This window comes from Erithacus rubecula (genome assembly GCF_903797595.1).
Source record: "Erithacus rubecula genome assembly, chromosome: 13".
Lineage (NCBI taxonomy): Eukaryota > Metazoa > Chordata > Aves > Passeriformes > Muscicapidae > Erithacus > Erithacus rubecula.
The window spans coordinates 11493617-11520767 of record NC_136665.1 but is presented as its reverse complement, the minus strand read 5'-3'; the positions used below and the strand labels follow the sequence as shown (position 1 = coordinate 11520767).

Sequence of the window (27151 nt, the reverse complement as noted above, 5' to 3'; positions counted from 1 at the left end):
TTTGTTTTGTTGTGTTGTTTTTAGTATATTTAAATCCCTAAAGGATCCTTTTCTGTAAAAACCCTTGTTAATGTCTGGTTCTAAGCAGGTTAGCTAAGTTTCTTATGTAACTATTATGATAATCACAAGGCTAGCAGCTGCTTATTCTCCTTTTGATTTCCTTCTCACTCTTCCTCCCCTCCAAGCAGGAGATGAGACGAGTTTAAAAAGTCACAAGGGATATGTGAATACTGTCTATAGCTTCTGGGAATAAAGCATATTTAGACGAGTAATTGAGTGATCTACAGAAGCTTAACTACATCTATCCTACTTCATACCTGACTCAATTTCTTTCAAGCTTTCAGTTGTCAGAACATTTAGAAACAGCATTATGGTCCTTGTTAGGGCCATTTGGGCACAGATCTGCTGGCAGCAGTCTGTTGATGTTCAAAGATCTGATTTGGAGTACAAAAAATAGCCAACACCCCAGAACCTGCAGGGGTAGAGCAAAAGACTGAGCACACACCTATTTGCATAGGTTTGCTTTTCTCCCTGCAGAGCACAGCAAAACAAGCTTGGGATGCTTGTGGCAATCCCTTTATCTTGGAGTGTTTAAGCACAGACCTTCTCAGATTATCCAACTGCCAAGCACCAGAAATCTCACTTCTCTGTGCTTTATAAGTGATGTCATCCATGTAACTTGCTAGCAAAAATCTGGCAACAAAATACAGTTCTAAATATATTTTGGACAAATCCAGCATTGTCTGCCTTTTCCTAGCTCACGAACCTCATTCCTACAGCAAATCTCAAACCTGTTTCTGAGGTAAACAGGACATCTCTACCACTCCTATGCTTCACAGGGAGGGAAATATTTGTTTATAGAAGGTATGCTGTGAAAGGAACTGTCTTTTCCAAACAGATGCAAAGAAATCAACAGGAGCACCTGCAACTTCCAACCAGGATCCTAGAATATTGGAACATTCAAAACCCAAGTATTAATAAATGAATATATATCCTGATTGTAACACTAAATCTAAATGCTTTTGTCCTGTCTTCTTAAGCAGCATTTTCTAGTTCTCTCATGAGTGGAAGGAAGGGCAACTTTTCTCTTCAGAATGCACCTACTGTTAGAAGTCTGCAGTGACCTCATTCAAAGTTATTTCCATAGCCACAAGCTGTTTGCTTTTGAGTTACTGGTGGTTTATCAAGGAGCAGTAAGAACTCAAAATAGCTTAGCATGGGCCAAGCTCAGGCCAGTGACACCCATTTTTCTATAGTTAATATCAATCAAAGGGCTTCCTGTTGCTCTTACCAGGTTCTCTCTGGTAAGAGATCTTGCTTGCTCAGCTTCTGTGTCTTGCCAGACAGAGGAACTAATCTGAAAGAGCACTGGCTTCCCCTGGCCCACACACAGTACCCAGGTCAGTCCCTGGCCTCACCAGTCCTGGACATGGTTTTGCAACCACCATTCCCCTCGGAGCATTTGGGGTGCAGGGCTGAGCCATCCTGCCTAGAGACATTTTTGCTCACAGAGCAAGAATTCAAGATTCAAAAAGTCTTAGCAAGCAGAAATTATTCATTGAAGAAAGGATCTGCTGAGAGACCTCATTCCAAAAGTGAAACTCAACTATCTATTATAAACCTTTTTAATAACCCAAAGGTATGTAACAGAGCAACAGAATGGAGGTTGGGTTTTTTGGTTGTTTTTTATTTTTTTTTCCTTCTGTTTTTACTAGAATAGACCTGAAGAGCACAGGCACCAAATATTCACTTAGTCCTGGCTGAATCATCAGGAAACATGCACTGAGATGTCATGTGCTTGTGTAAATCACTGCTGCAAATGTACCTGAACTGAGGTGAGTGCCCAGGTAAACACCCCCTGTATGGCTGTGCTGGTTTTGCTCAAACTCATGTATTTGCTGCCTGCGTTACCATGACAAGGGCTTAGCACAAAGTACTAAACAGATTATACATGTAGTCCATGTTATAGCATCTTCCTGGATATTGCCTTCAGCCAGCTCAGGTACAGCTGCCACTGCTGCAGCCACACCTTCTGGCTTTGGGGTGCACATACAGCACAGTGCCAAGCTCCACATTTAGATCAATGGAGTGATGATTAATCCAGGATTGAGGGAATACACAAATCTTCTCTCCTAATTATTATATAGTCACAGTTAATTACAAGCGTTTTTTCCTAATTGAAATTATTCTGCTGTCACTTCACATAGGAGGATTTAGCAAGGAAGAGCAGAACTAAGCCAGCCATGGTAATTACTTGTAACACAGAGCTCTGCCAGCTACACACAGGATCTGTGCCTGAGTCTTGGAACGTCCCTAAAAAGGACAAGATCCAGTTATTTTCATTTTGATGCATAAACCTTCCCTGTCTTCTCAAATTTCAGATGTTATTTCAAACAATAATTTATCACAGATTTGTTTGCTACTGTTCATCAACTGTTCATACAGTCCTTGACTGACTTCTTCTTCCTGTAACTCTACATAAAGCTACAGACTATCACAATACTCTGTCTAAATGGATAAAAAGCAGATCTCTTTAGATCAATAAACAGCCCTTGGTTTTGTATTCTCATTTATAACTTGTATACAAGTTTAGCCTCAGACCTCTGCTTATTTTTGATGCAAGAGTACAATTCAGTGAGTGCTGCCTGATTTTCAAGTTTAGCTGCCTAACCTCCAGCATTTAAAAACCATGCTGATATATATAATCCAATGTTTGGTGAAGTCAAATAACAAATTCAGATAGTTACAGTAAGGGGGGCGAACTTTATGTAGTTAAACTGAAAAAAAACCCCAAACCCCAAACCAGGGCAAAATTCTCAGTGACTATTGTGCTAAATTAGAAACAGAACCATTGTACTAGTCCCTCCCCTTTAACTACACATTTTTTTCCTGATTTTCAGGATTCTGTAAGAAATATATTTTCTGTAAAAATATTTGTGAAATGACAAAATGAAATACTAAAGATTTGGAAAATTCTATTGATCTGTATGCACACTTCTTGAAACAGCTAAGTGTATGGGAATTTTTATCCAGTTCTGAAGCCAGCAGATCTAATTGCTTCCCTGACAAATGCTTGTTATTCACTTCACACTCCAAATAATCAATGCATAAATCAGCAGTGGCTCTTTCCAAAACCACCTTTTGCACTTTCATCTCTCTTACAGGTGGTGAATCATCAAAGATCATTCCTAACACCATTTCTTTATTCTGCCATTAATACCCAGTGATACCAAATGAAGCTGGTGCCACATATGTCCCTGTCCCAAAGATTTTGCAGTCTTAGCAGCTTATAATCAAAACCCCAAACTGTCTGAAAACAGGAGGACAGTGTGTACCAGACAGGTGAGTTGCCTACACAAAAGCATTACAACATGAAGTGAGCATGCTGCTCCTTTGTCTGCAGAGGTCCCACAGAAGTGCTGGTGGAGCAGGGGATCCACGTTGGATTTGCCTATCTGCTGCCATCACAGGGAGAAAAACTGCTCCTTATCTGAGCCATACCACAAACCTTGTGTGAGGCCACACACAGGTACTGATCTTTAGCTGTTCAGGCAAGTGTTTTGCCTCAATCAGCCAATTTTCATTCTTCCAGGGAACATAGACAGCTGGACCTTTCACTTCTTTCCAAATATTATTTTATAGTAGTTTGTGTCTTACTGCTAATGTACTGGCACAAAAGCACCTCCTCCAGATTAGCATTTCAATTTCCAGGAGGACAAAATTATGAATAAACCCCAAAACAACAAACCTGGAGAAAGCCCCAGTGAGATATTAGCTAGGATAAGAAAGTGATTGCTCCATAGATCATTACTAAAACCACAAAATACCTTGGGAATGACTGGCTAGGGAGTCTGTAGAGAAAACATAATTGGCTTATATCATCAGAATAAACACCATCATCCTTAACACAGCTCTGTATTGAAGCCCTTTCCTCTTTCCCTGCCTGCAAGCCTTGAAGGACGTGCAGATATCCATAACAAAGAGCTGAAGCTTCAGAAATGTCTTGGATACTTCACAACAAACCCTCCAAGGAAAAGGTTACCACATGTATCTTGAGTGTATTTTAGATTCATCATTTGGCTGTTCATTAAGGTAACTCCCAATGATTTGTGAATGAACAAATGACAAAACTATGAAGAAATAAAGGGCAAAATATAGAGAATTATACATGATGCATTTAGATCAATGACAGAGCACAGGAATAACTGGAACAGGAAATCACAAATCCAGCTCCAGAGTGAAAACTCATTGTATATTTTATCAGTTCTGTCATGTCCATCTCATGGTTCTGTCACTTGGTCTGACAGTGGCCACAGTGTGGGGTGATGAAGATGTAATAGAACTTCATGGTGTCCTGGGGAGGAGGAGGTGACAGGGGAACACTGATGGCTCTGAGGGGATGCAGGATTTGGGAGGATCAGCTCAGCTCAGTCCTGGCACTGTGCATCTGGAAGAAGACTCGTCCTTGTGCCCACACCTGGGAGAGAGGGGAACAGTGGGAATGGAGGGACATCAGTTCATGGGTCAGGCCCCAAAACCTGCCTGCCCAAGCAACAAATGTGTCTGGAGCCCAGAATTTCAGGGGTATGGAAGGTGGCTTGGGGCTGGGTACAGGGACCTGTGGGTCAGGATATGTATCTGATTACACTACAGGCCTGTCCTGGATGACTGGGGCCACTGGGGATGCAAACTGGGGATCACTGGGGTGAGTTAGAGTCTGATGGGAACAACTGGTACCACTGTGGGGTGATGTGGGGCACTGGGAGCAACCAGGGGTTCATATCAGGGTCTGAAGGGGGCCATTTTGGGCCTTGCAGATGCAATCTGGGGCCAAGAGGGGCATTTTGGGTGCTGTCTTGATACACAATACTAGACAGTAAGAGTGAAACTGAATGACACAAACACATCAAACTGTGGCATTTCCTTTGCTTGTTAAAAACCACAGTGTAACAGAGAAATGGACTAAGGCTGTTCAAGTTTTTCAAATATAAAAGAGAACACATAATGAGAAACACTACAGCAGCTTTATTTGGACTTGTACTCTAGGTACTTAGAGTGCAAGTTTACCTTTATTAATCTAATAAATCGTGGCAATCAATTAGGGATCAGTTCCCTTTCAGTATGATATAGAGCACAGGCAGAGTAATGGCAAACATAGCACATGTCAGTGCAGTGCTGTAAATAGAACTTCTCTTGATCTGTGTTTCCAGTCTCCGCTCAGTGTCACACAATTCCAAAATCACATCTCTCACAGCAGCAGCCTGGCCCTTGCCCTCCCCTGAAGGCCTTGGCATCACTCTTTCTGTAGGTCGGGACTGGATGGCCAGTTTGACACTCTGCAGCTCAGACAGCACCTGTGTGATACTTTCCTGCAGACTGTTAAACTGCTTTTGTAAACTCCCTAGGCATGAACTGACTTGTTTAATGTAGTTCAGCTGTTCATTTAAAGGCATTAAAAGAGAATCTATTTTTATGGAGTCATTCCTGGTTTCTCTAGTTAGCAAAGCCCCTTCTTTCACTCCCCGAGGTGCTGTTGTTTGCAGCACATTTTTTAGGTCTTCTATGACATCACTGAGATCTTTCTGCTGCAAGTAATGGCTGGAGGCCTGTTCTTTGATTGCTTCTTGTAAATTTACTGGGCCCTTCTGTGCTTCAAGCACCAAGACTTTCAATTCTTGCAGCCTTACTCGATTGACATAGGTGGAACCAAGAACACCTATAATGGCTCCCAGTACAGAGCCAATAATAGACCAGTTCTTCGTTTTTTCAGCTCTTGTGCGCTCCTTCTCGTGGCTTTCCCTGACAGCTGCAGAGAAGAGAGAGAATTTCTCTCTCTCAGATTCTTCTGCATTTAAATATGCAGCTCGGTACCTCTTCTCTTCCTGCAAGAAATACAGTGATGAAAAGAGAAGGTACAATATGAAGCTATAAAGTCTATACTAAAGGAAAAAAACCCAAATCAACCCCCAAACCCCAGTGCAGGTGATGGAATGGAAGTTGGGGACATCTATTACAAGTTTCAGAAATTTTCCCTTCAATGTGGGATTTTCTTTATTAATCCTACTTAAGTCAATGAGACATCATTTTTAGTCTGAGAAATGGAAAAAGTTATCAGGAATCACAGCTGAAGGTCCTGTACATGAGAATCTGCCACAAGATGACAGAAAATGGAAATCAGTGAGCAAGGTCTTTCACCCCACATAATGTTCACTGTTTCAGCCCTGCTGACTTCTCCAGACATCAGCAGAAGGCAGCTGAAAGAATTTCCATGGATTAACCAGAAAGGAGTTTTTCCTATTCCACAGAGAGTTAATTCGTTGAAAGGCAGCTTTTTCTTCACTACTCATGTACAGATCACCACTACAACAATTAATTGTCTAGGCTCATTATCTTCAGTTTCATTTCCCAAATTTACTACTCTACTTTAACATTAACATATAAAATTTGCACAGAGGATCAAACCATTAATAACAGCTAAATAAAACAAGTACCCTAAGAAATTAACTCCGATCACTTATTTCAGAACTTAACTGCATCTACGAATACAAACAATCACTAGCACAAACTTTCAACATATTCACCAATGCTTAAGTACTAACAAATTACCTGCAGCAACCTGTGTTCCAGAGTAGCCAGCTCTAAATACTGGGTGTCATCCCGAGAGACCCTGTCTAAGCGATCCCGAATTTCCTTCAGTTTAATCTGTTGGGCTTCTACATTTTCACGAGCCTCTCGTACTATCCCTCGAGCTATCATAAAGACATTTTCTGCCTGAGAAGAAAGAGCACTTATTTTAGAGACCTATTACCATACAGACCTAAGTTGCTAATTATACAATGGTTTTTTTGTGGGGGGAGGACAAAAACCAACAATAAAATAAACCACACTCCATTTCAATTTAGGGGATAAGCTCTATTTACTACATGCATAGCCTAGAACAAATTCACAGTACCTCCATAGACAGCCAAAGCAGAAAAAGACATAATTCTCCTTGGACAACCTTTTCTGTTTTTTATGCTTCATATAGCTCTATTCATCATTTTAAAAATTCCACATTATCTCCATGTTTACCTCTGTCACTTTTCCCTGAGCCTCTCGAACTTCATTGATTCCAACAAATTCTTCGTATCTGTCCCACCAATTCCTGCATGTTGCAGACACTTTTTGGAGGGAGTTTTTTCCCATAGCAGTCCCTGACTCTGTGATCCGATGAAGGAGACCCATGGCCATTTCCACTGCAGACTTGGCTTCAGGCCTCTTGGGTGCTGATGGGCAGTAAGTCCTCACCATGTGTAAATTCACTTTTGGATTCCACTTCATCAATGAATGGTGATACTGCAGACCACAGGACACTGAGGACACACTTGATTTGTATTTCATAGGCCCCATGTCTTGAATTTAATCACTAAATAAAAGTGCTGCAGGGAAGAAGAAGAGAAGTTATTGAAGTATATGGTTGATTCACATCTCTTCAACTACACGTGTGCCAAAACTAATCAATTCAAGAATGGCTAAACCATTGCTGCTTTTACACCACTGCTTACCTAGAGAACAATTTTCAACAAAGTGCAATTGTGCCACAGATTCCTGATTTTCTGTTAGGAAGTACTCCCACCATGCTTCATGCTTCTTGATTACTAATTCACCCACGGCGAGAACAGCGATCATGTGCAGAGCCAGTGACAGCAGGAGCAACTTCAGAGAAATTCAGTGTTTCAGCAGAGCAGTGATTGCACGAGGTGGTTTGTGCCTCAGGTACTCACAGCCCTGCAAAAGAACAGAGAAGGAAAAAAGGCAGAGAAGGAATAAAATCTTGATAAAAAAAGAAGTGTGGCTCGATCATTCTCTTTATCTTACATTGCACGGATACAGGAAGTGTTGAAGGATGCAAAGACAAAAACACAAAGGACAGAGAGAAAAGCCAGAAGTGCTGAACTGAACATAGGTATTCCCATGAGACTGCCTACAAAATAACAAACCAGGATGAGCCACAAGAATAGAAAAATCTCAGGCAGTGAATACACAGTATTCTAACAGACAGGGCTGCATTTTGAAATGAACTTAAAGTTCTTCCTTACCCTGCAAAAGCAGGCTGCTAGTTATAGTTTATTGTCTACTGATTTAAAATATGATCTTAGAGTTCTACTGAGGCACATTCCTCTAAAAACTGGAAACAGGAAAACTTTTCAGTCAGGTTTTATATGAAATTTGAGTATGACTATAATAGGTTTTGACTAATATAATATGAAATCATTAATTACTGAGACCACTTGATAGCTGCTGCATTATATTATATTTTGAATTATTTTAAACCAGCTTTCCTAGTTAATTTTAGGTGGTTAATATAGCCATCACCACAAAAAAGTATTATACCAGCTGGAAAAATTCTGACCACTACAAGTTCATTCCCTGCTAACTAGTTCTAACAACTAACAATAACACCAAGTAGCATTATGAAAATCTTTCACAGTTGTTTTGCACACATAACAAGACGGAAGATCAAACCCTCAAGAACACGGGAGTGAAGGAAGTTCTCTGTCCTGCCAGCATCACTCACACACCTACTGTTAACAGCAGTGCTGGACACCTACTCCACATCGCAGGCAACAATACACATCAGCTCAATTCTGTCTGTTCCAGACTGCAAAATCCCCCCCTCTTAATTGCATTACTACCTGAAGAGTTTAACCAAATACTCAGACTACTGTAGCATAGAAAGAAAAGAGAAAGTTGAGATTTGAAGAAGAATGTCTATACAGACAGGCACAGACGGTGAGGAACGTGATCTCAGTCCGAGCTCAGAGGACACAAGAAAGTTGTGAAAGCTTAATCTGAGACGACGTGCCTGGTTCCTCTCTTGCCTCCCTCGCAAGAAGCATTTCCTCAGCCTGCAGCCACTGACAAACACACTGGCAAAAGCCGCCGCACACACAGCGCCGGTGGCGAGCGGGGCTCGGTTCCACGGTCCGGCTCCGCAGCGCGGCCGAGCGCAGCCCGGCACTCCCGCGGCGCCACCGCGCACCCACATCCCGCAGCTGCTTCCTCACGACCGACCGACCCTTTCCTTCCCTGCCCGGGGCCCTTCCACCGCCCCGGCCGAGCCGCCGCTGCCCTCCCGGCCCGGCCCGGCCCCGCCGCCCCGTACCTGCCCCGGCCGGCGGCGGAAGCGGCGGCGGCGGAAGCGGCGGCGGAAGCGGCGGCGGAAGCGGCGGCGGCGGGCGGAGCGAGCGGAGCCATGTCGGGCCGGGAGGGTAAGGCCGGGCCCGGGGCCGCCGGTGCCGCCCGCCCGGCCCCGCCCGGCCCTCACTGTCTCCTCTGTCTTTGCAGGCGGCAAGAAGAAGCCGCTGAAGCAGCCGAAGAAGCAGACGAAGGACCTGGATGAGGTAGGGCGGCGGAGGCTCGGCCCCGGCGGGAGGGAGCCGGCGGGCCCGGCTGCCCGCGGGGCTCCTGCTGGCATTTATAGGAGCGGGTAGTGACAGGACGAGGGGAAATGGGCTCAGAGTGAAAGAGAGGCGGTTTAGAGTAGATATTAGGAAGATAATCTGTGAGGGTGGTCAGTGCCTCCCTGGCACAGGCTGCCCAGAGAAGCTGTGGCTGCTCCATCCCTGGCGGTGTCCGAGGCCGGGTTGGACGAAACTTGGAATAATCTGGGTTTATGGAAGGTATCTCTGCCCATGGCAGGGCTTTGGAACGAGATGATCTTTGAGGTCCCTTCCAAGCCAAAGCATTCTGTGTTTCTCTGATTCCATGATGACATCCCGCCGGTGTTCCACCAGCAGTGCTGCCTGCGGAGGAGCTTGGAATGCCAGAGCATCAGACTGCGATCTGAAGTCCATCAATCACTGGGGTTCCAGGAGCCTGGGATTATCGTGTTGTTTGGATAAATTAAATACTAGTGAATTGCCTGTTAGAGATACTCTGATCCTTTATATTTAAGTATGGATGTCAGCTGCTATTTCTGACAATAGTGCATGATGGATGAGGTGCCACTGTTTGGAAAAAGGCATATATAGTATCTCCTTGAAAAAGGAAAAAAATCATAGCTTTTTAAATAAGCTTTATTGTTTGAGAAATGGTAGAACTAATAAAGTGCTTACAAGCATCCAAGTTATAAACATTTGTATGTCAAATGATGTCATATTTTTTTTTGTCTCTGCCCTGCAATACTGTGAGCACTTGGGAGCAACACATTGCAAGAGAAAAACCCACAGAAGTGGATAAATGTGAGGGATTGATTTACTGAGAAAGACACATTAGCCTACAGGAGACAGGCAAACCTGCAGAGAGAAACAGAATATTCTGTTCTGTGAGGGGTAGGTAGGGGAAGGAATATGGTTACATTGCAGCAAGGGAGGCTTTAACTGAAAGAAGAGGAAAGCTTTGCACTTGTGAAGGTGAGCCATAGACTGGGTTGGTGAAGAATCTGTGGAATCTCACTTGTCAAGGTCCTCAGTTCAGTTACCCAAAGTGAGTGCCAAGTTAAAAATCTGGGTCCTTTTCAGCCTTAGTGTCTGAAGAATGTGCATCTAAGGGACAGAGTATGTCTGACTTGTGGTTTTGGAGGCTCATCCAGCAAGGGGGCTCAATAGCTGCTGTGCCTGTATAATTTGTCAGCTGTCTCATTAGATTTCTTGGAATTAATACAAATTTATTAAACCCAGCAAAAATTATGTATGGATGGGAGGATTATGCTTTTTTACAGGTGAAAGCAGCCTTACTTTATTTACATTCTTTATAGTCTAAATGTTTTTATTGGTGCCTGTTTGCAGGGCTTCATGTGTCACTGAAGGCATGTAAATAAATGGTGTTAGTGCAGACATCTATCAGTCAGAGGAATCAAAATCTCAGATTATACCGTGGGAAATAATTCCAGAAAGACCAAACATACAGAGTTGAAGTTTAGTTTGTAGTACAGCAAAATACCTTGGTGGTAGTTTCTGCAATGTTCTGCATATGTAGCACTATTCAGCATGTCTCTGTCCAATCAGGTGTTTGTTGCTGCTGGAATATTACATTTGCTTCTCATTGCTTCTCAGTTGTTTTTGAAATTTTCTGGGGGAGAGATTAAAAAATGCTGCTGTTCTTTCCTTTAGACGGATCTGGCATTCAAACAAAAACAAAAGGAAGAGCAAAAGAAACTTGAGGAGATGAAAGCAAAAGCTGCTGGGAAAGGGCCCCTGGGTAAGTGAGGTGCCATCCTGGCCAGAGAAATGGGGTCTTGCTGGCTTCAAAAATTTATTGTTTTTGCTTGACAAACATAAAAAGGCAGGTACCTCTGGGTTATTGACAGAGATAAGTAAGCTGATGGCAGGTACAGATGATACAGAGCAAAGAAATTCCAGTTCTGTTTCTGCAGAGCTTTGATCCCAGCTGGGGTCTTTGGTATAGGGATAACTGCTTTTATTCCCTTAGCCATGGTTTTGATTTGACTAGGCTGTGCTCCTGCTCTATAAAAAAAACAATGGAGAAACAAAGTAACTGTTGGAATTTTTAGTTCCCTTGCAGAATTATGGGGCATATTTGGTTCCAGAAGAAACTTAATTTCTAATGTTAAATAAATCACTGTTCACAGTAAGGTGTGTGAGATCAAAATCACACACAGGAGTAGTCACACATGCAGAAACAATTCACCAGTGGGGATTTGGGCTGTTCAGGCTGTCTATGGGGGGATTCAGCTTTATGAGCTACTGTATTTGTAATGAAGCTTTGACACAGTCACCTAACCAGCTGTGTTGTTTCTTTTGGCAGCCAGTGGTGGAATAAAGAAGTCTGGCAAAAAGTAGCTTGATCAAGCTGCAGGCTAAGAAGTGATCAAGTTACTCAATGGACCTGCAGACTTCAGAGAGTCTTGAAAACACTCTGTCATTTGGGAAACATTGTACATTTTGTTTTGTCAGAATAAATCCTTTTTGTTAAGATGTGATATTTGCCATTTACCTGTAGGTTTTGTTTTAAAATGGCTTTACTGTTTTATACTGGAAATGAAACTTTTACTGAAGACCATGTGTATCCTTGTGCAGCCTGAGTGCATCTGGTGGTTTGGTAGTCATATGTGAGAATAAATTTCAACTTCTCTCTTTTGACAGTGGAGTCATGGCCTGAGTGTTAAAATCTGCAGAGTTTTAATCTGAAGATTTAGGTTTTGCTGCAGTTGTCTGAGATGTGGCTATATCAATGTGTTCTCTAAGTTTTCTTTAAACAAAAGCTGAGTTATATTTCCATCAGCAGCACCTTGGGGTCAGCCACTCCTAAACAGCACTCCATGTTCCTACTGATGAAGAGCACAGCTGTGCCCTATAATCCCACTGCCTGCTGAACATACACTTGCCTTTGTCCTACAAATTGACCCTACACCGTTTTCCTGAGCTCCATATTGACATCACAGCTCCTTTACACTCATGGAATGCCTTTGGGGTGGAGAGGGGAGGGGAGCAGTGCTTTTGAAGCTGTAGCTGAATTCTTGAAATGAATGGCAGTGACTGAGCACTGCTTATGGAGATTTGAAAGAAGGAATATGCTGTTTCCAAGGGAAAGAATCAATTCAAAGGTCTTAGTACTGAAGAGAATAGTGATACAGAGACTGTTCTGCTGCAAGGCAAGGCAGCTGATGGTGCAGGGAGGGAATGGCTTCTGACAGCAGCGAGGCTCTCGCTGCAACGGCGAGGGGGATTTACATGGGAAATCTGGGCTCATGCAGGCCGGGCTCCGAAGGAACAGACCGCAAGTGCGGGACCGGGACCGGGACCGGGACCGGGCGGGGCCGCGCGCGGGGGTCCCGCCCTTCCCCGGGCTCTGCCGCCCCCGCGCGGCGGCCGCGGGAATCGCGGGGCGCGGGCCCGCCAGCACCGCTGTGCGCATGCGCGGCGCTGCCCGCCGGCACGGGGGCTCCGGCCCCGCCTGGTATGGCCGCGCTGCCCGGGCCCTCAGGAGCCGGCCTGACTGACACAGCTGCAGCCACGTTTTTACCCCACGGATCGGCCTCATCTCACGTGCCAATGGTTCAGAGGAAGATCAGATCCCTACTGCCCTCCAAATGGGTATAAAACAGCCCTTGGTGATACTGAGAAAATTGTCCTTCTCTAGAAGTGCTTTTCTGGAGATCAGATTAAGTCCTGCCAGCCAGATAGAGCGTGTGAAGGCTGAAATTCAAGATTGCATCATCCTTGCATTTTGGATAAAGGTACCTTTGGTAACAGAAAACTATTCACACAAAAATGTAGGGCAAAGCTGTCTTAGATACGGAGCAGGGAGTGCCCCTGCATCTGTGCAGATCACTGAAGGCTACACAAGCCACCACTGGTACCTCTTAGGGCAGAGCTCCAGCCATGAAACACAACCAGAGAGTGCTCACAGTTCTGCAAGATGGATTTACTTCCATCAGTCACACACTGATGGTGGCAGATCCCTGCCCACACTGCTCACCCACACCCCCACTGACTGGTGCCAAAGTAGGTAACCTGGGAGTGGTTTAAATGAGGAGAAAGAGGGACAGGGAGACAGCACGCTCCAAAATATGAAAGAAATAAAACCTTGGCAGTGTATCAACAAGGAATTGTTTGCCCCAGGAACTAGTGAATGAAATGAATGAGGTTGCTGATCCCAGCCAAGCTAACTTGAGGTGGTCTGAGGGAAGAGCAGTGAACAGAGATGTGTGCTCCACAGCATGAAACAATATTAAAAAAGCATCTCAGCAAAAAAAAAAGCAAGACAAGATGGAAGGAGACCAAATGGCAAAGTGACAGATCACTGCAGTGGGAGAGCTTTTCTCAACAGGCTTAACTTTAATGTAGGCACTGAACTTCCCTCCTAGCCAAGAGTCCTCCTGTTTAATAACTGGCCTTGGAAATGAAAGTAAACAAAGAGACACTTTGATTGTATCTTTTTACATAACACTGTAATAAATGCAGCTCCAGTTCAATCTTAAACTAATGTAAAGACAATGTAACTCCTAAATCATAGATACACATAAAATTATCACAGTGTGAAGGGCACAGAAAAAAAAGTTGGAAATGGATGTCAAAATAGCAAAATAGACACAAATATTCTTTGTAAGGAAATCCACTGAAGGATATGATTACTGTGATCAATTCACATCAAGCTCTACTGTTTGAAAAGACTTTGCACACTCTTTAGTTAGTTCAGCTCCAAGGAAATTATACCCTGTTCTGAATGGCTTCCAGATACTGATTCTGTGAGGTTTTAGAAGAGGAAACTTCTCTGGTGTAAAAGACAGGAGATTAAATAAGGAACAAAATCACTCTGCATTTGGCAGCAGAGGACCTACCACTTCCATACTGTTTCTGTGGATGTCACTGAACTTGTAGTACCTCCAAACTGGAAGCCAGTCAAGAGCAACCAACTGAAGGAGTTTATCTTGTGAAAGCAAGTAATTAATATACTCTTAAGTTCAGCTGTAAGTGTCAAAGAGTTAAATTTTAGTAAAGAGGTAAGAATAAAACAAACCAACAGGGCAAAATATAGCTGTGATGTAAAACAGCTCAGGTGTCCAGGAGATTTATTCTGATGTGCTTACAGAAACTTATTTTTTCCCATATGTGGGAAAATAATATTCTTCCGAGCACATAATTAATTATATCTCAGTTCTTTAGATAATGGTTCTTGCTTGTATTTTTGCTCAGCTCAAGTCACTTGTCTATAATAAGAGAGCATATCATCTAAACTTTGATAAAGTGGTTCCTGATTTGGAGTGTCACTGCTGTCAGTCTGCACTGGAGGTGTCATATCCTGAGTGCTGCAGCCACTGGCCTGCGTTCCTGGTGGCACATCCTGGGTGCTGCTGCCACAGGTGTCTGTTCCTGGTGGCATCTCTTGGGTGCTGCAGCTGCAGGTGTGTGTTCCTGGTGGAACATCTTGGCTGCTGCATCCACAAGTGTGTATTCCTGATGGCACATGTTGGCTGCTGAGGTCACAGACCTGTGTTCCTGGTGGCACATCCTGGGCACTGCAGCTGCAAGTCTGCATTCCTGGTGGCACATCTTGGGTGCTGCATGCACAGCTCTGCATTCCTGGTGGCACACCCTGGGTGCTGCATGCACAGCTCTGCATTCCTGGTGGCACACCCTGGGTGCCATAGCCATAAGCCTGCATTGCAAAGGGCATCTCAGGAGTGCCGTAGCCGTAGCCATGCATTGGTGGCACCATTCCTGGTGCTCCATAGCCGTAGGCCTGCACTGGGAAGGGCAGCTCAGGGGTGCCATAGCCATAGGCTGGCATGGGCGGTGGCACAGCCCGGGCGCTGTAGCCGTAACCCCGCAGTGGTGGTGGCACAGCTCGGGCACTGTAGCCATAAACCTGTGCTGGTGGTAGCGTGTCCTCGTCCCCGCTGCTGTCATCCTCTGCTGATGACACACCCTGAGTGTCACGGCCACTGGGCTCTGCTGGCCCTGGCTTATCTGGAATGTTGTTGTTGGAAGCCTGTGCTGACGGTGGCACATCTCCAGCGCTGCTACCGCTGCCCTGCACTGATGGCCCCTGTTGGTTTTGTGCTCTCTCTGTTTCCAGGTTTTCAGAGGAGGTTTCAGAACTGTTCAAATTCCGACTTCGGTAATAATCATCTTTCTTTTGTCCCAAAAAGTAATCAGAAGGTGGTGCAAATTCTGGGTCTCGCTCATCTCTAAGTTCTTCCTGTTTCTTTTCCCATTGTCCAAACATCAGTTCTGTTAGAAACAGGAAAATGGTAGATTTAGCATAGATTTCAAGGTCTGAAGGTCAGTGAGACAGGAGGGAAAACAAATTGGAAAACAAAGAACGTGCATCTGTGCAAAGCCACCTGAAGTTCCTTTTCCACCTCATGCTACATGGAAATCTAGTGCAGATAACTTCCGTGAACCACAGTTAGTTCACTCTGCATTTTAGAGTAAGCTGTCCTCTGAGTAAGCTGCTTTCAGAGTGTAGTATTTGCTGCAGTGCTGCCTGGGTCTTAGTGAGATACCAGACTTCCTCAGAGGAAGGAAAAAAATAGTGTCAGGCAGGATAAAGATGGATGAGATAGGATCTCAAAGTCTGGGGTTTTAATGGAACCATGAAGTTTCCCCTCATAGCGATGTTCATTAATGGAACATAAAGACTGAAAAGTAAGAAAAATCTGGAAATATCAGTCTTGCACAGAAGAGGAATAGTGCTGTTATAGTACTAAAGAAAGTGAGCATTTGCATGCTTTGCCTATTCCTTGTTTGCTTTTACTTAGAAGTCAGGCATCAGATTAGAAAAATGTGCATAAGCTTACATTAATAGTGCAAAATGAGTTAATAGGTTTGGGAAGGACCTACAAGACAGCTATCACTTTGTGAAAAGGAAGATTCTTCAAAACAGGATGCAGGCACTGAAGTGGTCTCTGCTTGCATCATGTTTTAGTATTATGCTGTAGCTGTTTGTGTGATATATCCTGATATCAGGTAGCACAAGCCACAGGAATATATCAAAAAAGGATCATACAGTACATTTTATGAACTACAGAATTTATCATTCTGTCAACCTGTCCAGATCATCTGGAAATGCAGTAACTCATACTGAAGAAAAATTATGGGGACATTACAGCAGCTATAATAGCAGCTGGTGGCACAAAGGCACCCTTCACAGTCACTGCCCTGGACACTGGAGAGTCATCAGTAGCAAGGCAGAAAGGATTTCAGTGCTTCTCAGTCTTACCCTAGTTGGTCACAAAACAGACATGAAAATGGCAGTGTACATGCTCTTTCCCAACAATGATCCTGAATCTGCATTTCCTTACCTTTGCCTTTATCCCACTCTCGGACATAAGGCACTCCAGGCTTTGTGTCTCTCCTCTCCTGGATGACAACCTCTACCTTCCTACTTGCTGCAGTGACTCTTGGAGGTTCTGGTTCTTCAGCAGCACCTTTAACCTCTGTGTTACAGGAAGAGATAGTAGAGACTGTCAGTTACAGAACAAAATATGTATGACCCTCACAGGTAAAAATAAGAACATTTATTTCCATATTTCTCCAATAAGAACAGTATCTCTATTGCATTTACTGGAGAAAGCAATTTGCATTCTTGTTCTTCTGAACAACCATAACAGTGAGCAGTGGCATGATGCTGTTCTTCATTTCCAGAACACTTCACAGTTAATCACTTGCATGGAATTCTGACACAATGAAATATTAGCTACATTTTCCAGTTGGAGACAGACAGTACAAGTTGACTATCAGTGTCATAAGGGAGACAGCACAGAGACAGGATTAGAATTCAAATTCATAATCCTAAATCCTAGAGTCAGCTGTATCTCCAATTCACACACTGCACTGAAACTGTCACAGTGTATATTGTATGACATCAAAATTGACTTGTTACTACTTAGTCTACCTCATCTTCATAGAAGAAAAAGCCATGTCAGCAGCTCTAACCTCAACCTGCATAATTAACCCATGTAATTCCTGCTGTCAGGTGTGAATCAAAAAAATGCTACAATCTACATACTATATTTCTACCTGCATTATGAAGCTATTTCTGGCATGATTTGATATCCACACACAATAACATCAACACTTGTTATCCTAACAGTTATGTTAATTGTATACATAGAACACACAATACCAATATATTGAATGTCTAAACAAATATAAATTAGAATCTGTCTGCCCATAGATCAAGAACAAGGTAAAACAGCAAGTATTTAAGTTAAAAACACAACAGATCATACCTCCATTCTCCAGTTTTTCAGCCTCTTCCTCTAATCCAGCTTCCCTTAACTTTTGAATCTTCCGTGCTCGAAGTTTGGACAGCCTTGCATCTAGAGCTGCCTTCCTCTTCTCCTTCAGCTGTTCACGTTTATTTCTCTGATCAAGGGTCTTAACAGCAAAGAAAAGCATGAATTAATCTTCCTTCCTTATTATAAACAAGTACATATCTTCCTTCACAAAACATGTAAAAGCAATCCTAACCAAGTACCAGGTTTCAACAGGAAAAAAGAAGCCAAGCTTTTTTGGAGTCAGCTGCAGGCACATCACCTAATGTAGCACTTATACAATAAATAAAGACAGTAACCACTGAAACCACTCTGCTCTTTACTCTCATACCTGCTCCCTCAGCATGTCCAGTGTTGCCCGTTGTTTATGCCTGAGTTCTTGGTCCCGAGAAAAGGCAAAGTAACCAACACCGAGCTGCCTGGCCTCTGAATAGGAGAAAAACAATAAGTTTGATTCAGTTTATAATTGACAAGAACTACAGCCTTCAGGCACCCTGCTTTCAGGCATGGAATTATTCCCAACACTGCATTAGTTTTAAAAAAGGCTTGCTTTAGATGATACATAAAGTGAAGCTTCCTGAAGGAGAACACTGGAGGAGGTAGAGAAACATTTGAGAAAAATACAATTTGAAGAAAAAATAAACTTAGACTTATGTACTGGCAACTTTCAACAGTTATTACACATGTGGCTTAGCACACACCTACACTTTGCCATACAGGCACAGGAAGTCACTTTCCTTTGCTCCCTCTACAACTGATCCCTTTGGTGATAGAAAGGTAAGTGATATAAAGGATGGCAGTGTACCATTTTCTCGAATGTCCTCATAATGTATGGGCCCCATGGGTTTTCTGAGGGCTTCTTCTTCTTCCTTTTCCCACTGCTGCCTCTGAAGTTCTCTTCTCATGTCTTCAGATAACAGAGTATTCCCATCAGGTTCTTGTCTAATTAGAAAAAATGAAGGATTACAGAGCAGAATTTACCAGTTTGTAACAAACAGTGCAAGTATGATTTGGTCTGATCCACTATTGGAGTTTCCACAAAACACAGATCATTGTAGACACTACTTAGTGATACAATGTTGATGACCTGATGGAGACAGAAATGCAAAGCTGCCTCTAAAACAAGGTATTGGCAGAATGTGTCATTAAAAGACAAATCATATCCCTTTTCAGAAGCTTTATGAAATAATTATCAAATCACAGATTGGGAGATGAAATAATCAGTTCTTGGCATCTGTGGGGATTCTAGCAATCACATATAGGAACATTTCAGATTTAATGTAAGAAAATGAAAGGTATTTGAAGTAGCAAAAAGCTAAGTATTTACCCAAGAGATCCATGCAAAATATTAATATTTGAATATTAATACCCAAATATTAATAAGGAAGCAATTTTAACAGAAGAGATGTTAAATAACTGTTTAACAGAAGAACAAAATCAAACAAATGGAGGTCTAAAAAATTCACTTTGAATATAATAAAGAATTTGGAATTGCTGAAAGACTATAATCAGTTTCCACATTAATCAGAACCAGGAACCACTCTCCTGGTATTTTACAGAAGGTATAACGAAATACAAGGACTCCAGTTTTTAAAGATGCAACAAATATCTGAGATTGCTACATCAATTATTAAAACCCTTCTCTGCAAACTATGCAAATCTAGAGAAAGCAGTAACATCTGGATTCAGAATGGGATGACAAATTACAGCTTCTCTTCCTTCTCATGGAAAAAAAAAAAAAGTTAAAGCTCCATCAGAGAAACCACACCTTTTCCCTTGAAGTTCCTGATCCATTTTGAGTAGACTTGGTAAATCCTTCTTCATACAGCGTCTAGATCGGCCCAAGAAATCAACATAATCAACCCTGTAATGTAAGAAAAAGAAACACAGTGCAAAACTACCATTTGCAGACTGACAGAAGTCTTACCCAGAAGACAGAAGCAGTGACCCTTTCCAAAGAGTATTTGTCACCTCTCAGTCTATTTGTGTGTGACAGTTGCTCTGGCTTTTCACTTAGCACACTCCCAGATTAAGAGGACAGTTCTGAATGGGGCATACAACAGTTCTACCAGACATTTATTCAATCTCCCTTTGAGACCCCTGTTTGCCTGGGCAATAAAATGGTGTAAAAAATGTTCAGAAGTAACAATATCATGTAGTTTTCACAACAAAACAGAACTCAGCCTACGGTTTGCTTCCCATGGTGAAGATAATGATGCAGCATTGACTTCTCGTGGATATGAAATCGCTACAATACATTTCAATTATTGGTCTAAAGCCATTCAGAACAGACTGATAGTGTGCATTCAACTGGCATAACAAAGGCTGACTAAAACACAAGCAAAATGTTCCTTTGAAGCTATTATCTTTATAGTACTGAACACCTGATTTACAGTTGTTGAAAAAGCTTTTAAGAGCTACATGCATTGTCCTGTGATGTAGAAAGTTCTTTAGCATCAAGCTGCCTCAATTATCCCATTCTAAAGAATATTATATCTGAAAAAGTATGACTGGCAATCTAGCTCCCAACCTCCAAACTTTTAAAGATTTATGCTTTTAGTAAGTCTTTTACATAGTTTCTAAGGATATCTACAGTTTAGTATTTGAAGAATAGAGGTGCTGTTTTGTATTGGTTACTGCTGGTTTAAACTGATTACCAGATGTAAAATCTCTTATTCCACAAACATTTTAAACAAATGGGCAAGGAAAATGTTTAGTTAGAACTAGTTTCATAATTATTCCTAATGTCTCAGATGAAGTAACTAGTGATTACTTGGAATGACACAAAAAACTGTCAGAGACTATTTGCTGTGTTACAGCAAAGTGGAAAAAAATGCTGAAAATCGTGTTCTTATTCCAACCAGAGTTTCTCTCCTTTAAGAGAAGGCTGCACAGTGAAATGACTGCTCATTTTTAAGTCATTCACAATTAAAGAAGGGAAGATGAATACATTAAAATCCTCAAGTTTTGCTAAAATACATTTCAATTCAGCACATCAAAGCATCAAATGGTACCAATCTGTGATGACTACTCGCATAAACTATGCAAGAAAATAAGAGAGGAGATGATGTTTTCCCCCCATACATTGCTATCATAGCAATTTCTCAAGATCCTGGATATAGATTCTATTGCAGTGTTATCTGTGTGGAAATGAATGTGACGTGGAGGACTGTCCTCATAGGAGAAATGAAAGGCTCATAACACCTCCTTGTCAATGTGTAATATGAAACAAAAAAGAAAAACAAAGGTGCCACTTCACACATTTTGGAAAAGAAAAGTATTTTCTAATGCAGTTCTGAAGAATAAGAGTGGCAGGACAGATGAGCCCAATCAGTAGCACCAACCATTCCTCATCCGGGTCCTCTGGTGGTGGAATGTCTGCTTCAGGCTGAATTTCCTCCTCATCTGTGTCTCTTTCTGAAGTCTTCCCAGCAGCTTCACTCTGATGCAGCTCCTGTACTTCGTGCTGTTTGTCTATGATCTTCTGAGTGAAATCCACCAGGTACAAATCCTCAGTTTCTTCATCTAAGGCAGAAAATCGATTCTTAGAGAACAGCCATGAAAAGAACAGAGCTGAGCACAAAATCAATACCAAATAGCTACAATCAGCTTTTCAGCTGCCAGTGATGCCCTTGACCACACTATTGGGGAACACTTAAATCTCATTCAGTGCCAAATAAACCCGGAGCTATCAAATGGCTCCACAGTGATAACATCTATTTCTGAATTGAAGTTTCAGGGCATTGTGTGCAGTACAGAAAAGGCTCCATTATTTGCAGCAAAACATTTTCTGCTCATTAACCATTTCATAAGCAAAGGATTTGCCATGTAACAGCTCAAATACTTTTTTGATGCTTAACATTTGTTATATTGGCAGGAGCCAAGATTCATGAGGGTACTTTTTAGAAAAGCAGAGGAAAGTGGTAGGGTTATATGAATGAAGATAGACACTGGTAAAGAAAACAGATTAACTGCAAGGAGATTTATATTCGACTTTAATAATTACTTTTTGAAAGGGACTGAATGTGTGAGAGAAGAAATGAACAGATTAGCATTCTCTAACCTTATTAGATGCATGACTGGCATTCACATATGGACCAGCCAGACTTGTCTCCTGATCCTTTTCTCCTCATAAAGGCAACAATTAGAGTGCAGTAGAGCATCAGAAATGCAATCCAAAGATTGCACAAAGGAGAACAATTTTTTTTGTTGTTTTTCTAAGATACTGTATTGAAAAAAACAGAATATAGTCCACCCACTTAATGAGTGAAACAAGCCCCTAGTGCTTTACTTGGTCAGGTTGGCCTTCAAAAGTAGTTTTATTTTCTCCAGTAAATGTATTTTTCTCCTTTTCAAAGTTGAATAAACCATGTCAATCACTTTGCATAATAATTCTGAGAATTCATACATATATAAATACTCATTTTGGAATATTGTTGTTCACCTGGAAAGTCTCCTTTTGTCATTTTCTCATACAACTTTGCTTTCTCTTCAAGCTTCTTCCTGAGAAAGAAAAAAAACATTAACCTTGCAATCCTGCCAATTCCAAGCACAGTTTAAAGTGACCTATTTAGCCTTAGATAAATGGAACAGGAAAATTCTGGTAGTGCTTGAGGTGTTTATTAGAAGCTGACTTATGCCTGGCTCTTGTTTTGCACCTTCACTCGCATTTTTGAAGATACAATCTTTTCCAATTCCAGCATTTATAGCGAAAATAATTATAGTGAAGTTACAAATTGGATCTTAAATATAATTTGTCAAGTAGGCAGAAACATGACGTTACAAAAATTCCACCTTTATCTAAGTACTGTGGTTTGTCAGATAAATACTGGAAGCTAAACCATTATTTGCAGATACTGAAAGACAGTTTTACAGGAGAAAAAGATAACACAAAGTTACACTTAATCTTAGAATCTGAAGAGAAAACTGTAGCGAATTTCTGGAACTTCAAAGAGCAAGTATCTCCTTACAGAAGCACAGCAAAGGTTTAAAAATGGCATTCTCAACATATATCTTTTTGTACAAACAGCCCATTTAGAAAATGAGGTAATTATTGAAAAAAAGAGACATTTTCTGTCAAGCCCAAGAAACACTTTGCTACAGAATTCTAACATGTCACTGCACTGGCTGGTAATTCTAAAGATTACTTTAAAAAAAAAGCAGAAACCTGACACATTTAGACAGCTGTGATAATGTGAGGGCATGAGAGCATGAGACTGCTGGGATGCAGTTTGTACACTACAGGTAAAAAGTATGGATGATGCTGGAATTACTGGTTGGTCTCATGAGAACTGCTAGTTCAAAAAACTTCTGTGCTTTTCTAAATGCCAAAAACCAAATTTTGCAAAGCATTCCTTTCTTACAAAGCCTAAGAGCTACCTTGATTTATCCAATATATCCTGCTCTTCTGCCTTCTCCTCAACATCTTTTGCAGCTCGATTTGCAACTCCTGTGTTCTGTTTGGTCCAGATACTTGGTTTCTGCAGAGGACAATTTTGTAACAACAAACAAATAGATGAAAATATTGAAATAATTGCAATAAAAAAAAATATTTCAAGTCTATGATGCAAACAATGCACATCAATCATGGAAGACTATTCCTGTCTCAAGGATACAGCAGGTTTGTACTGAATTAACTCAGGCTGCAGGATGGTATCATAGGTAAGGGCAGGCTGAGAAGCTAAAAAACCCAAAGGTACTCAGAAATCAGACTATTCTGGCAAAGATGTTAAGATTAAAAAAACCTGATAATGCAATCTTGATGATTAAATAGGTACAAGTTCTTTTGATTCTTTATTGCCTCCATTTTAGATAGAAAATACAATCAGTTGGCCTGTTTGCAGCATAACAGTGTAAATGCTGCATGTGCTTCAAAAATGGCAGGAACAGCACATTCTGCTTCTAGAAAGCTACAGAATGAACAAACCCAAAGTGCAGTATGGAGCAAAACAAGAGAAATAATTGTGCATTCATTATTGTACACCACAAACAGATAGCAGAGCATTTATCAAGGAAGTTCAGTGACTCTGGAAGAATTTCTCATCCTCTATCCTGCAGCATCATACAAAATCCTCTAATAAAAAAAGAAACATCTTCTCCTATAATTAAAGGGTGTGAATCCTTGGGGAATGAAGATTAAGAGGGGATTTAGGTGAGCATAAGCTTTCTGCTGTGCACAGGAATCTCACCTAGAAATGAACTTTAAAGAACATTCACATCCATGCACATTTTATATTTGACTAGAAACACAGCTCTGAGTATTTACTATTATTTAGATTTGAATATAACTTCCTTACTTTCAGGACAAAGAATGAGAAAAACAACCATGGAAGATTATTTTTACCTTATGAGATGTTTTGGGTTTTGCAAAGACACCAGCATCTTTCAATAGCTTTTCTTTCTTGAATTCCTCTTGCTTTCGGAAGAGTTCAGCTTTGAGATCTACCAGCTACATCACCAGAAAACAACACATAAATAACAGATCACATGCACAGACATCAGTTACTGCAATAAATAACTGGATCTCTAGGAAACAAGCTGTTATTTACTGTTATGGAAGCATTTGATTGCATTCTTCTGTGGAACTTTGAAGCTGTGATCTGATCACCAAGATCACCTTCTGCAGCAAACAAAATAGAAAACCACAGAATGCAAATTATGATTAGGGATTAAAACAATCCCCAAAGATAGCCCCCAAAGATATCCTTGATCGTTTGCTACATAATGAGGATAAGAGAGGCATAATTCTGTCTAGATTTTACCAGCCTCCTAATGGCAAACAAACAGAGAAATAATGAAAAACACTACTGAATATGAAAAGGGAACTTTTAACCATTAGGTAATTAATAAAATCCTACCTCAGAAAATGACTGATAAAAATTTGCGATCACAAAAATGATATTTTTTTCCCACTGCTTTATGTACTGATTAATAGTTTTAGATTTTCTTTCTTCTTATTTTAAAATAAATGTATGAATAGCGTTGCCATCTCTGACCAAGGCCCATCTCAGCTTTTATTAAGAAACATCATCGGCAGTGGTGTTATCTTGGAATTACAAAACTAGTCTCCAAGAGCATATTGTACTACTTTTTCTGCAAATCCTACAAACAACAAACTTCAGAGATGTACATTAAACCAGGAAAGTGGCACACCTTGGTATTAATACTTGCCTCAAGCATGAAAGCATTTGCTTTTCAAGTCCCTGGCACAACAAAGTGCAGTATCGTAAAAATCACCCATTCTCCCTTCTGCTCAGAGGTGACCATCCAAAAATTCAATATAAAATATTTCACAGTTAAATATTAACATACGTTAACTATTTACATAACTCTTATCTGAAGTGTTTGGCAGCATCTCTCGTGAGCGTCCTGGAGAGCAGCGAGGAGCAGCATCTCACCATCCCTAAGGGTGGGAAGTTAATCTGCCACAGCATAGATCTCCTGCTCCTTAGGAAAAACTCTGTTCCCTGTTATGGTCTAATTTTATCATTACAACAGGAATACGGGCAAATCCAGGCCCGGCAGACTGGGGTTTGGAGCGCAGGGCGTGTGCTTGGTCAGGAAGGTGAGAGGACAAAATCCCAGCCCCGCCACTGTCACAGCCCCGCCGGGCCACTCACGGCGTTACCACAGCCCTTTACTGCAGATTCGCTGCAATGCCTGCCCATCGCAGTGGGGTTAAGGAGGAGACGGAACAGCAGCACTTCCCAGCTGGGCTGTTTTCTCTGGAAGCGGAGGCACCAGCGAACAGCCGGGTCCAGCCTGACGGCCTGCGCCGGCCAGGCCCCCCCGCCCGCGGGAGCCCCGCGGCTGAGCGCACCTCACAGCCCTACAAGCCTCTGGGCAGGCGGAGAGGGGTTCATCTTGCCTCTCCCCGCTCATTCACTCACCGAGGACGCGGCCACGTCCAGCGGCTTCTTCCTCCGGTCCATGGCGGGACCGGCTCCGCCACCGCCTCCTGCCCCGGCGGGCGGCCTTGCCGTAAAGCGCGGCGGCAGCGCGGCGCTATCGCGACAGTGCTGCTGAGGGCGGGCGCTGCCGCCATGTTGGGGAGGTCGGGGGAGGTCATGAGGGCTCGGCCTGCTGTGCATTGGTGAAGGCGGAGCGCTCCCGGCCGGGGCTTCCCTGGCTTTGTGTAATCCATGTGCTCACACTGAGTGTGAAAATGAGCCTTTGTGGAAGGTGAGGGACAAACCCTTCAGGCGTCCCACTGGAAATGTCCCTGTGCAGCCGGGGGCCGGAGCTGCTGCTGTTGTGACAGAGCCGAGGGTGCCCTGGGCTGCGGGTGGCCGCTGTGGCCAGAAACTGACAGGATTGCAGGCTGGCCCGGAGCTGGGGTGGGGCTGGATGAACAAGTGCATGGTTCAAACTCTGCATCAGTGTGGGCTCCTTACCTGGTGCCAAGTCACAAGCTGAGGCCAGGTATTCCTATTTCTTAATCTCATTTGTGCAAAGTGGGGAGCTGGGGGTGTCCCATGCAAGGTTAATTCACCGGTTGTCCAAACTTCACAGTATTTATACTACTTAATAAACAAAGGCACCTACATTCATTGGATGCAGATTACTCAACTCCCCTGTTTGCTAGTTCTATCTCTTGCTTCTCCTGCTAATTCGTCTGCAGGCACAATTCTTCCCTCTGTTTGAGTCTGGGGCCCAGTTTGAGTTTTTGAGTAGGTGGTCAATGAGTTGTCACAATCTCCCACTGTCAGAATTATCTTTCTCCAGGTACTGCTCAGTTCTGACTTCCCTCCTGCTGCCTCTCATCCAGACAGCCCATTCATTTGGGGATTGTCTTCTCATTTTCTTAAAACAGCAGATTGACCAGACATGTGATGCTCACAATACAATTGTTTAATCATAACAATCCAGCTACAACTGCTAATTAACACCTAAAAGAAAAAAAAAAAAAAAAAAGTTTGACTCAACCCCCTATTAAAACCTTGAGAACCTCAAAACTTGAGTGGTTTGGTATCATCAAGAGAAAAAAAAAACAAAACAAAAAGCAAATCCCACAAAAACAACCAGGAAAAAACCCCAACCCAAACCAACCGACCCAAAATAAAACTCTCTTTCCTGCCTTAGTTGATGAGTGTCACAGAAATAAGACCTGAACATAACAGCCAAGTACAAACCCACCTACCTGTGATGGATCCAGCTCTGTAACCTCAGAGAGGAGCACAGGTGCTCTTGGGGAGTGAGATTCAGAGTTTTAATTATACTGGGTAACTCTTCATATAATTTTTCATCCCCATGAAGAAAAAGGACTGTCTGATAGGTTTTAATTGGAATACTGAAAAATCATGGTTATCTGTGGTTGCAAGCAAGAAGAAGCTGCCTCTCACTTATCTTTAATAAAATGGAAAAAATATAAGGTGCTCTGATGTTGCTTGGCAGTGTGACAGCTGATAGAAGCACCGGTTTTGAGAT

The 27151-nt window shown here is 42.3% G+C and overlaps 3 protein-coding genes across 4 annotated transcripts; 1 reads left to right on the top strand and 2 right to left on the bottom strand.

Moving 5' to 3' along the window:
* Positions 1-5002: 5002 nt before the first annotated feature.
* On the bottom strand, positions 5003-9252 carry CCDC51 (coiled-coil domain containing 51). Its single transcript, XM_079317139.1, has 5 exons — positions 9146-9252; positions 7538-7767; positions 7072-7418; positions 6607-6771; positions 5003-5882 (listed from the first exon to the last, which is right to left on the bottom strand). Exons 3-5 carry the CDS (start codon positions 7387-7389, stop codon positions 5106-5108), a joined length of 1260 nt encoding a protein of 419 aa, XP_079173265.1. The 5' UTR covers positions 7390-7418; positions 7538-7767; positions 9146-9252; the 3' UTR covers positions 5003-5105.
* On the top strand, positions 8720-11923 carry TMA7 (translation machinery associated 7 homolog). Its single transcript, XM_079317162.1, has 4 exons — positions 8720-9251; positions 9328-9383; positions 11094-11181; positions 11749-11923. The coding sequence occupies exons 1-4, from the start codon at positions 9236-9238 to the stop codon at positions 11781-11783; spliced, it is 195 nt and encodes a 64-aa protein (XP_079173288.1). The 5' UTR covers positions 8720-9235; the 3' UTR covers positions 11784-11923.
* Positions 11924-13862: 1939 nt separating this feature from the next.
* On the bottom strand, positions 13863-25741 carry CCDC174 (coiled-coil domain containing 174). 2 transcript variants are annotated; one of them, XM_079317094.1, is made up of 12 exons: positions 25615-25741; positions 24069-24173; positions 23105-23205; positions 22170-22228; positions 21070-21250; positions 19494-19589; positions 18531-18667; positions 18057-18151; positions 17681-17828; positions 16751-16885; positions 14785-15677; positions 13863-14745 (listed from the first exon to the last, which is right to left on the bottom strand). In XM_079317094.1, the coding sequence occupies exons 1-12, from the start codon at positions 25654-25656 to the stop codon at positions 14641-14643; spliced, it is 2097 nt and encodes a 698-aa protein (XP_079173220.1). In that variant the 5' UTR covers positions 25657-25741; the 3' UTR covers positions 13863-14640. The 2 variants fall into 2 exon arrangements, with proteins under 2 accessions (XP_079173220.1, XP_079173219.1); XM_079317093.1 differs by having other exon boundaries at positions 13863-15677.
* Between the last annotated feature and the right edge of the window lie 1410 nt (positions 25742-27151).

Excerpts from the sequence above, each read along its gene's own strand:
- CCDC51 (XM_079317139.1), bottom strand. The coding sequence starts at position 7,389 with ATGGGGCCTATGAAATACAAATCAAGTGTGTCCTCAGTGTCCTGTGGT. Across the intron at positions 6,772-7,071 it reads CTCAGGGAAAAGTGACAGAG|GCAGAAAATGTCTTTATGAT; the intron begins GTAAACATGGAG and ends CTTTCTTCTCAG. Across the intron at positions 5,883-6,606 it reads TGGAACACAGGTTGCTGCAG|GAAGAGAAGAGGTACCGAGC; the intron begins GTAATTTGTTAG and ends TATTTCTTGCAG.
- TMA7 (XM_079317162.1), top strand. Across the intron at positions 9,384-11,093 it reads AGACGAAGGACCTGGATGAG|ACGGATCTGGCATTCAAACA; the intron begins GTAGGGCGGCGG and ends TCTTTCCTTTAG. Across the intron at positions 11,182-11,748 it reads TGCTGGGAAAGGGCCCCTGG|CCAGTGGTGGAATAAAGAAG; the intron begins GTAAGTGAGGTG and ends TTCTTTTGGCAG.
- CCDC174 (XM_079317093.1), bottom strand. The coding sequence starts at position 25,656 with ATGGACCGGAGGAAGAAGCCGCTGGACGTGGCCGCGTCCTCG. Across the intron at positions 22,229-23,104 it reads GATATATTGGATAAATCAAG|GAAGAAGCTTGAAGAGAAAG; the intron begins GTAGCTCTTAGG and ends TTTCTTTCTCAG. Across the intron at positions 18,668-19,493 it reads CAGGAACTTCAAGGGAAAAG|ACAAGAACCTGATGGGAATA; the intron begins GTGTGGTTTCTC and ends TTTTCTAATTAG.